At 41.5% G+C, this 10,286-nt stretch overlaps 2 protein-coding genes across 7 annotated transcripts in view; one reads left to right on the forward strand and one right to left on the reverse strand.

Annotated features, from left to right (window-relative positions):
• The window catches only part of thrap3b (thyroid hormone receptor associated protein 3b), a 29,924-nt gene extending 26,449 nt beyond the window's left edge, over nt 1-3,475 (forward strand). For 2 of the 5 annotated variants that reach the window (XM_023974648.2, XM_023974647.2), the window contains exon 11: nt 554-3,475. In XM_023974648.2, the coding sequence (XP_023830416.1) occupies nt 554-787 (234 nt within the window). In that variant the 3' untranslated portion in view covers nt 788-3,475. The remainder of the gene's footprint in view (nt 1-553) is intronic. The other 3 variants (XR_002876033.2, XR_011474438.1, XR_002876032.3) reach the window with 3 other exon arrangements.
• A 1,369-nt stretch (nt 3,476-4,844) lies between these two features.
• On the reverse strand, nt 4,845-9,437 carry eva1bb (eva-1 homolog Bb (C. elegans)). 2 transcript variants are annotated; one of them, XM_023974616.2, is made up of 5 exons: nt 9,335-9,437; nt 8,787-9,161; nt 8,393-8,486; nt 6,036-6,231; nt 4,845-5,536 (listed from the first exon to the last, which is right to left on the reverse strand). In XM_023974616.2, the coding sequence occupies exons 4-5, from the start codon at nt 6,100-6,102 to the stop codon at nt 5,106-5,108; spliced, it is 498 nt and encodes a 165-aa protein (XP_023830384.1). In that variant the 5' UTR covers nt 6,103-6,231; nt 8,393-8,486; nt 8,787-9,161; nt 9,335-9,437; the 3' UTR covers nt 4,845-5,105. The 2 variants fall into 2 exon arrangements, with proteins under 2 accessions (XP_023830384.1, XP_023830382.1); XM_023974614.2 differs by lacking the exon at nt 8,393-8,486.
• Between the last annotated feature and the right edge of the window lie 849 nt (nt 9,438-10,286).

The following is a 10,286-nucleotide window of genomic DNA, read 5'->3' on the forward strand; positions in this document are numbered from 1 at the left end:
TACTCTTTATTTGAGTATACCATAATTACTTTTTTTGTGTGAGCACTTCTCTGCACAATATCCCTCCTAGTGGATTTGAATCCAATTAGTCTCTCCTAACATTCGGAGCTGATTTTGGTTCTGTGTTTTCCAGATTAGAATATGAAAACATGGTCTTGATTCTGTTTTCAGTATTGTGATAGGTGATCATCTTAGCTCTTAGTGACATTAATACAAGATGTATACATGTTAAATCTGGAATCGGTAGCGGTGAAACTGCCACATCTGTTTGCGATATTACAACAAAGACGTAGTTTTCCCTCGGACAGCATTGCACGCGCGATAGAACAGCAGAGTATGTTCTATGATATTTTTTTACCATGATGTAGAATGCTCCTCTGCCTCGTTTCAAAAGAAAACAATAACAAATGTGCTTGGGGCGACCAGTGGCACTGTTTCACCAAATGTGGATCAAGGTTTTAATAATGAACATTAATACATGTTAACATATTTTAATTTGCTGATGTTGTCTTGGAATCCTTTTCACTGATCTGACTGTTTACTTATTTGGCAGCATGATGACCGAGAGGGAGAGAAGACGTGGCTGGAGAGCCGCGGCCGAGGGGCCTTCCCCCGCAGCAGGGGACGCTTCATCTACCGCAAGGGCGGCAGCAGCCCCAACAAGTGGACTCATGACAAGTTCCAGGGGGATGGGGAGGAGGGGGGTGAGCATGGGGAGGAGCACCACACAGAGATGGACCATAAAGACAACATCCAGTCCGGAGACCCCTCAGCTTCCAAGCTGTAGTAGACCCTCCTCTTCCTTCCTCCAGAGCTTTCTGTCCATCTGTTTGAGGTCATCTGATTATCTGCCGTCATCTCTGTGTAAGCTTGAAGAGCCTAAACTCTGGCTACCTAGTCAGTCACAGCATCAGAATGTACACGGTTGTTTTCCTATCATTGACTCAAGCCACTTTCAGTAAGGGTTATATGGGAGAAAATGTTCAATTGAACTTGAATTAAGGGGCGAGCTACTTCTTAATTTTTTTAAATTACTACCAGTAATTTGTATTTGTTTCTGGGTGTTTGATATGTAAAGATGTGCTTTGTTTGTATTTTTATCTGTATTTGCTTGTTTGTTACGAACAATAGCAGACTGGTTTCCGATCGTCTCCTGTGGGATATACTACAAAACAGGATAAAGGAGTTGGTAAGCTAACTTGCCTACAGTAAATATTATGAAATAAAAAAGTTATTTATTTTTGGAGTCAATTAGACCATGCCCAGATTGAAATAGGTATGGTCTAATTGACTCAACAACCAAAAATGCATATGTAAGTTTAGCTTTCTTAATGAACCAGAATATCTGTAGTTATTTCTGGTTGGCTAACTCATTGATCTTGCTTTGTAGTAAACCCCTCTGGGTCCTCTGAAATGGTTATGTTATTGTAGCTACGTTGATTTAAAGCAAAGTAACTTTCCTCAAGACATAAAAATGACAAATGGATTTGTGCCTTAAAATTGATATTCATAGTGATATGCATTGCTCTATATACTTTTGTCGTACAGCTTTTCTGCTGTACTAGCTAAAGCAAGCCTTTAGCTAAACAGTTGTATGGGCAGTGCTAGGTTTTTGATGGTGTTTTGCATGACACTTTGGTCCCATGGGGTGGTATGGTTAGAGTCCAATCTCTACTGTGGGAACTGGGCTCATACTAGAACTGGGCGACGTGGACAAAAATCCATATCACGATAAATTGCCTGAATTGATGCGAGAACAATACATTTCTAACAATGTGCACCACAGTTAAATCTTCTTTTTTTTTTATTATACTTTTAACTACTACTAGTTTGATGGTTTAGCCATCAATTATCCCATTAACAATCACCCATATTAGCAAACTTTATTTAAAGGTTCACATTTCTCTACTATAGGCTACTTATCGTATTGAACGATACCAGCAAAATGCCTGCGATTTAATTTTCGGTTTATCGTCCCAGCTATTGCTCACATACCAGTATGTCCTGCCACGTTGAGAATTCTCCATCATATGCTACATAAAGCATTCTCATTACCACCAATACTTCTGGTCTTCTACTTGTTGGGGGGTTGAGGTTGTTTCTGTGTGGTTTGTTCCCATTGATACTTCCTGTTTTTAAGCATCAAGAGGACTTTCACTGTGTAAAATGAAAGGTCTGTGACAAAAAATGATTTTGTTTCACAGCTGACAAATAGCAGGTGTATGTTCGTGCCTGTGTCATATAATTTTTGSTAAATTAATATAATTATAGGAAAAATAAGTAGTTATGTAACAAACAAAATTATTGATATTGAGGCCTTTATATTGGGAGTTTAAATGTTTTGAATATACTGAACAAAAATATAAACGCAACATGTAATGTGTTGGTCCCATGTTTCATGAGCTGAAATAAAAGATCACAATTTTCCATACGCACAAAAAGCTTATTTCTCATTTTGTGCATACATTTGTTTACAACCCTGTTACTCAACATTGGTCCTTTGCCAAGATAATCCATCCACCTGACATGTGCGACATATCAAGAAGCTGATTAAACAGCATGATCATTACACATGTGCACCTTGTGCTGTGGACTATAAAAGGTCACAACATGTCTCAAGTTGAGGGAGTGTACAATTGGCATGCTGACTGCAGGAATGTCCACCAGAGCTGTTGCCAGTGAATGTAATGTTCATTTCTCTACCATAAGCCGCCTCCAACGTCGTTTTACAGAATTTGGCAGTACGTCCAACAGGCCTCACAACAGCAGACCACGTGTAACCATGCCAGACCTGGACCTCCACATCCGGCTTCTTCACCTGCAGGATCACCTGAGACTAGCCACCAGACAGCTGATGAAACTGAGGAGTAGTTCTGTCTGTAATAAAGCCCTTTTGTGGGGAAAGACTCAGTCTGATTGGCTGGGCCTGGTTCCCCAGTGGTTCCATGTGAAATACAAAGATTAGGGCTTAATGAACTTATTTCAATTGACTGATTTTCCTTATGAACTGTAACTCAGTAAAATAAGTGAGATTGTTGCGTTTTTATATTTTTGTTCAGTCTAGAATAGCAGTTTATGGGCTTCATCATTTTCGTTCTTTCGTAATGTTCTACATCAAAAGGTAAACCTATACTATTGAGGTTATGGCACAAGATGACATAAGTATAACTTTTCCCTGTATGTGGCAAATAAATACTGTCAAACTATACTTGTTGGTGGAGCACGAACACAGGTGAGTAGACGTCGAGGAGCAGGTTTAGTCAGCTACAGTGCAAGACTGCTGCTTTGTGCAGTCTACCCCAAGACTGCATTGTGTCCATACTGTATGTATTGAGCATACCGTAACTGTAGGACTCTATTCTTTGTTTTTACGCTCTTACTCGAAACAGAAGCTGACATCTTTTCTACTGTTCCCTCAGAGATTTTAAGTACTTGTCATTAATTTCCAATAAATATTTTCTCTGGTTCACTTGAATTGTTTTGTCATGTACTACTTGCCTTTTCCTTCTGCACTCCTCATTTAAAGTTCAGAGTTTCAACATTCTTAAGCTTGACCTGTGATATCAAATGTCTAATGGAAAGTAATTAGCTCTAAAAAGTGTACACATCCACGGTATTTGTTATATTGCAATTCTTTGGACTTGACAGGATATATTGCAACATGTCTAACTAATTTTAGACATGAGTGCCTGCTTAGGACAATTTGATAAGGACTGCAGGAATTTAGCTGTGGAATTTGGTAATGAGCACATACTTGATATGTGACTGCAGACTAGTTGTGCGCGGGTCAGCTGTTTGTTCACCTGCAATTGCTAATAACCCATCCATCACTAGTGCAGACTGAAGTTACATAACCTCAAAAGCAAACACGAGTCACTCACTCAAGCTATATTCAAGGAATAAATGTCAGCCCAAATGGCACCCTATCCCATAGTGCACTACTTAACCTGAGCCCAAGGTCCTGGTCAAAAGTAGTGCACTATATAGGGAATAGGGTGTCATATTGGAAATACCCTGTGCTGTACTTGTACTGTATATCTTACCAAGGCACTACTTCCCTTGTGCAAAGTCCAGTGCATCCCAGCTATGTCCCAGGGGATCCTCTATTTTTGGCTTCCCTGGGTGAGTTTTTCCCTCCAAACCCAAACTGTTCTATGCTTAATGAAAAGGTTGCTTGTTATGACTGGAGTGTTCATGTCCAGTGCCAGTAAGTGTCCTGTTAATTTTACTACTTCAATTGGGGATTGTTACAACAGCCATAGAAAACAAATCTGGGGTATGTCTCAAATTGCACCCTATTCCCTGTATAGTGCACTACTTTTGACCAGAGGCCCTGGTCAAAAGTGGTGCACTTGGTAGGAAATAGGTTGCCATTCGGGGCACAAAACAGGTATTTTGCCTGGGGACAAATTACCTTTTCATAAGTCCTGAACAACCTCTTCAGGAGAGAGAGAGAGGCTGCAGGGAGTGTGGAAAGGGAAATCTGGTGTGCATCCCAAATGGAATCATTTAGGAATTTGGTCAAAAGTAGTGCACCATGTAGGGAGTAGGGTGCCATTTACGCATCCACAGTGTTGCTGCTGCTGTAACAGAGACTGCTGGGACTGTGGAAAGGAAAACAGGAAGTTACTGGTCAGAGATGGTGGCTAACGAGGGGTTAAAGGATGGGGGATTCTGTGGGAAGACTTGTAGCCGGCTAAGATTAACATGGAGTGTTGGAGCTTGGAGCAGCCTAACAACCATGTAAGTCAATAAGCAAATGTTAACATACATGAGACAGCGATAGTGGTTGGTTGTTTCTCTAAGCTGTCTGCATTGTAAATCAATGTGTAAATGTCCAGTGGTCATGAAATTATACTTTTTATTACCAAAATAAAAAATGTATATGGATACTCATTGAAGTATAAACATAAAAGTGTACATTGTATTGTGCAACACATTTGCCATAGTCATACATTAATGAAAAATGTTGAAAATACACATTGAATGAAAAGATGAAGGTGAATCTGTGCCTGCCCAGTAAAGTCCTCTACAGTCTCTGTCTGAAGTGGATAAAGTTCAGGGTTAATAAAATGTTAATAGGTCATTGAGTCACTTTAGGTCCTCTAGAGGTAGTGTACCCGTTCGATGGTCCCTGTCCCAGTGGCCAGTATATCAGGCTGCCCGTTTCTCCAGATATCTCTGATGATCCGCTCCCTCTCCTCCAGTTGCCTCGCCCTCTCCAGCTCATCCGCCGACGCGAACACGTTCACGCTCCTCAAAGTACCATTTGATTGGCTGCTGCGGTTGCTCATAGGCACCGCAGTTAATTTAGGGATCTCAACCTCCTCCCCTTCTTCCACATCCACTTTCTCCTGTTCCTCATCTTCTTCGCTAGACTTCAGTTGTCTCCTCTCTAGGGAGTGGGGAGTGTTCTTGTTCTTGGTGCGACCACGACGTGTGCTACAGGCGATGCCAGTGACCAGGAGGCACAGKGCCAGGAGCAGGCCAAAACACACACCCATCATGAAGTACAAAGCCAAGCTCTCTGGGTTGGCTAGATGGGTTTAGGAAAAACAGTTTAGATCACTCACTTACATAGCCTTGTGAAAACAGATTGTGTGAGCTTGCAAGATCGGGTTCATTTTGATGCTATCAGCTACATTGCAAGGGGTTCAGCCAATTATTCATTTCATTTAAACTAAATACAACAGCATGTGAATTGACTTTAACAATGCCTTGTTTGTTATCAGTTCTTGGCAAATCTCTTCACAAAGGGCTCCTGACTGGTCTTACTGTATAAGCCACTTTCCTTTGGCTGTAATATGAGTGCAGGAAATGAGGAACTTTACACAATATTTGAGCGGTCAAGCATGCAGACACTTTCACGGTACAGGGGTGTCAAGCCAAAGCTAACAGAACACACAAGTCCCTGGAAAGGATTGTGGTTCTACTCAGAGGTGACAGATCTTTCGGAAAGCTTTCTTAAAGCATCAGAATTAATAAAGGGTTGCTTTATCCTAGAACTATAAGAAGAACAAACACGGATGTCTCACCTTTGATGTGAGCATAGCTCGCCATGCTGTTACTTAGCAGCTCCATGTCTTTTCTAATTGGTTCCATTTTGACCTCTGTTTGGTTGACACCATTCACCAACAATATTACGAGTTCTTCTGTTTAGACAACTTCTCTGGTCATCACATCTCTAGGTCTCTATGGTGTCAGTTCCGGGCCTGTCTCCAATACAAGGACCTGTAGTTCAAAAATAATTAATATACCGTCAGAACTGCCCCCACAAACAGGAAACAATCAACATTTCCTCTTCTACTATGACGCCATGTGTAATTTCCAATGGGAGGAACAGACTGTCATTTTGGACAGCCAGCACTCAGTGTCTAACTGTCTGAGCTCATTCTCTGGTCCTTAGGAGTCTCATAAGGCTTAGAGGAGAGTGTAACATAATGCCTCCACCTATTTCCCACCCAACCATCATCACTACAATTCAATGAGGTGTCAGAGGTCACTGGGATGTACACATTGTGTTCCTGGTAGTTCGTCACGAGTGCCCCACAGAGGACACCATAAACACAGAGTCAGTCAGAGTGCTTGCTTAACCACTAATTACTTCGTATTTCTGGTATTTCCGTAGCAGTGACCCAGCTATCCCTTTCCTGTGTGCTCAGAGTGGGGGGTTCACTTTTCCCACAGAAACACGTGTTTCACATGCACGCTAACAGTCTGTCTGTGTGGAGTCTCACAGCGAGGAGGAGCCAAAGAGAAAGGGAAGGAGAGATCTAAAAGACAAATAACACTATACAGTGTTACAGAGGTTGAGAGTGAATCTGGGGATAGGGGGAGGGAATAGGACAACAAAGTGTTGATGAAATCCAATGACTGCTGACTGATTTCCTCCCTCATTGCTTGCATGCAATTCAACAACAGTTGAGGCACTGGCAGAATGTTGCTCTTTCGCTGCGTCTTTCCTCTGGGAGTTTAAAATCATGCCAGCTATCATCAGGCCCATCAGGACCTTGTGTTTTCCCACCCTGATCTTTATCCCGCTGACTCTTGGCAGCAGACCCTGACCTTGTTCGCTCTCAAAGTACATTTTGCCAATTAAATGGTGGCCGCAATTGGCAGCATTGCTGCTTTGTTGGCCCACAGACTCATGGGAGATGGTGGGACTTGCCGCCTTGCCCCATTGGGGCCCTGGGTTCTCTGCTTATAGTTCTCTTGGCTATCTAATTGATTTGACTTTTGGAAGGAAATAGCTCAGCAACTTCATCCTCGTTTTTTTTCTTCAGGCTTTTATGACAAGTGCTGTGAGTAATTTTGTTTTCAGTTCATTTAAAGACAAACAATATTTTCATTTAATTAGGCCTTGCTTGGCCTCAATTTTAATTTCCCAAATCATACAAATTACCAGGATGGTGTTTCATCCCCATGAGTCAGGCAGATTGAAAAGGATCAAGGTTAGGAAGACTCTTTTTAAAAAAGAGACACAAAAGCTCTCTTCATTTGAAAAATGCACCAGACACATTTCTGTACTTTTTTGTGTGTTTATAGTCTACTTCTTGGCATCTCGAAATGTAATCTCTTTCAAGCACATTCTCCTCCCTGTGCATTCTCCTTCCCCTCCCTCCCTCTCTTTGAATAGCCATGTATATCAAGGCACTCCAAGCAGTTTTATCACAAACAACCATAAAACTTTATTACAACAAACAAGAAATGTTACCGTCATAAAAGTTTCTCTCAAAGTCTCAAAATATCTGCAGGCTACATACCGGCGGTAACTGGTGATGTGCTCTTTAAGTTACACAGTTCTAGTCAACAAATTCTAACACAGACAGCATTAACACCTACCAGACAAGTTCAATAACTCCTGGAATCAACTGTGGTGCGTGCGTGTTTATATACCTCATTAAACCCTCTGCCTTCAACCCTACACATTTCCTGCTTGGATAAACCAATCAGATTCAAACAATTACATTTTAAACCTTTGAATACCTAAGGGAAATTCTACGGTAACACAGACTCAGATTTTTCACTTTAAAATGTATGCCAAACAAAAACCAATGACTGCAAAGTTAAACAAACCATACAACTATGTACAAGGACAACTTTTAACAATTTCCACAGAATTTTACAAAAACACATTTACTTGAAGAACAGTGCAGATGCAAAGTTTGGTAACAGAATGACGGCATCAAAAGCACAAACCGTCATTCTGTTAAAATCTCAATATCACTCTGTTGCCGTGGAATTTCCCGTAAGTATTATTCTTGTCACTGGTGCCTTAAAACAGATATCATCCAACAACACAGTAACTTTAATGGATAAGGTTGTTGTCATAATACAACAAACATAGAGACAACAAAACTGCCAAAAGCACAAGTGGTCTTTAACAACATACATGTGTGACAGGCTGGGAGACAGACTGCTCTGATCATGTTTAAGTKAGGATGTAGAGGCGGTTTGGGTCTCTGCTTCTGTTGCTGCTACAGTGCCTATAAAGAGTTTTATAGATGTGGCATTATGAAGTACAGACATTAATAATAGTTAACAACAGTCTCTACTAATAAACCTCCATGTCATGTTACTTCCAGAGTACAGGATCACTTTTTTAGGTAAACTCAGAGTGTTTTCCTAAATTGTTAGGAAATCAATCTCTTCCATAGAAAACATAACATATAAAAGGCAAGAGAATACATCCTTATCACTTGTGAGGACATCAACAGTCGGTCCTACATACAGAAATAGTGACAACACTATTCAACAACACAAGTGAACTGAAACCACTCACTCACCTTAATCTTGATAAAGTCAGTTGAATTTGTGGCTTCACAGTCAATCCACAGATCCAACAATGATTCTAAGTCTAGACTGAGCAGTTGTCCATCTCTGTGTAAGGCTGTGAAAAAAAGTGGAGGAGAAATCAGAGGATCTCAGAGGCATAGAGGAGTAGGAGCAGTTAGTCCCATCGGGCTGTTATACTGCTGGTTAAGATGAGGAATGATCCAAGGCTCAGGGGTGCTTGACCTGGCCTCTCTGTAAAGCTGAAGATAGTCTATTAGAGAACAGCCTTCACACGTGCTGCCTCTCTCCTCAACATCAGCTGTGCTCCACCACCACTGCCTCTACTCAGAGAGAGGGAGGACTGGCCAAACCTGGGCCAAGAGAGGCTGTCAAAAGGGAAGTGTTGAGAGAGAAAAGAAGAGAGAGAGAGGAGAGTGAGAGATGAGCTTGATTAGCATTTTCCAAAAAACCCAGAGAGAAATTAGCTTGATTAGCATTTACCAAAAATCCCCAAACAACATTAGTTGCCTTCTCCAGATCTTCATACATACATACTTACACTCAGTCTGAGGTATACTTGTGCTGTAGTGAGTGTCCTGTTAACCTGGCCTCTGTGTGTGTGTGGGCTATCTCCAGCTCTAGGCCATGCCACAGTGAGGAAGCTCTGTTCAGTGTTAACCCAGGAGGGCTCTGGTGTGGTGCTAAAGGAGGGACTGACGGGATTAATTCAACTTTTTGTGTTGTGATCTCAGGGTTACATTCCAAATGGCRCCCTATTCCCTATATAGGGAACTACTTTTGACATAAGCCCTATGGGCCCTGGTCAAAAGTAGTGCACTATGTAGGGTATAGGGTGCCATTTAAGATAGGCACATGGTTTTAGGGATTTCAGATTGATGAGGTAAACAACCATTGTTTCTTATTATTCCAAGGGGCTTTTACAACCAAAATGTTTATTTTGAATTCCTCTGTAAAGAACTATTCTGAGCTAAACAGTGTTGATGTGGCAGTCAGTCCAGTGGCTTTCAAAAGCAGTTATGTGGTTGTTGTCACAGAGGTTTCTCAAGGTTGGTCTTAGAGAAAACATTTGTTTTTTTAAAAGAAGGTTCAAAACCAAAATCATACCACAGGTCCCCGACTAACAATAATGGAACGGCATCGGGAAATTCCTGAGATCCAGTGGTGTGTAACTTCATTCTTTATCTAGTGGTTAGAGCATTGGGCAGGTAACCGAAAGGTTGCTGGATCGAATCTCTGAGCTGACCAAGGTAAAAATCTGTCGTTCTGTCAGAGCAAGGCAGTTAACCCACTGTTCCTCGGGCGCAGAAGACGTGTGGATGTCGATTATGGCAGCCCCCCCCCCACCTCTCTGATTCAGAGGGGTTGGGTTAAATGCAGAAGACACATTTCAGTTGTATTCAGTTGTACAACTGACTAGGTATCCCCCTTTCCCTATATACCACATTCTGTAGGGACATATTGATCCCAGGTGAATTCAACTCCTCCCCTTT

This window comes from Salvelinus sp. IW2-2015, linkage group LG30 (assembly GCF_002910315.2).
Source record: "Salvelinus sp. IW2-2015 linkage group LG30, ASM291031v2, whole genome shotgun sequence".
Classification (NCBI taxonomy): domain Eukaryota; kingdom Metazoa; phylum Chordata; class Actinopteri; order Salmoniformes; family Salmonidae; genus Salvelinus; species Salvelinus sp. IW2-2015.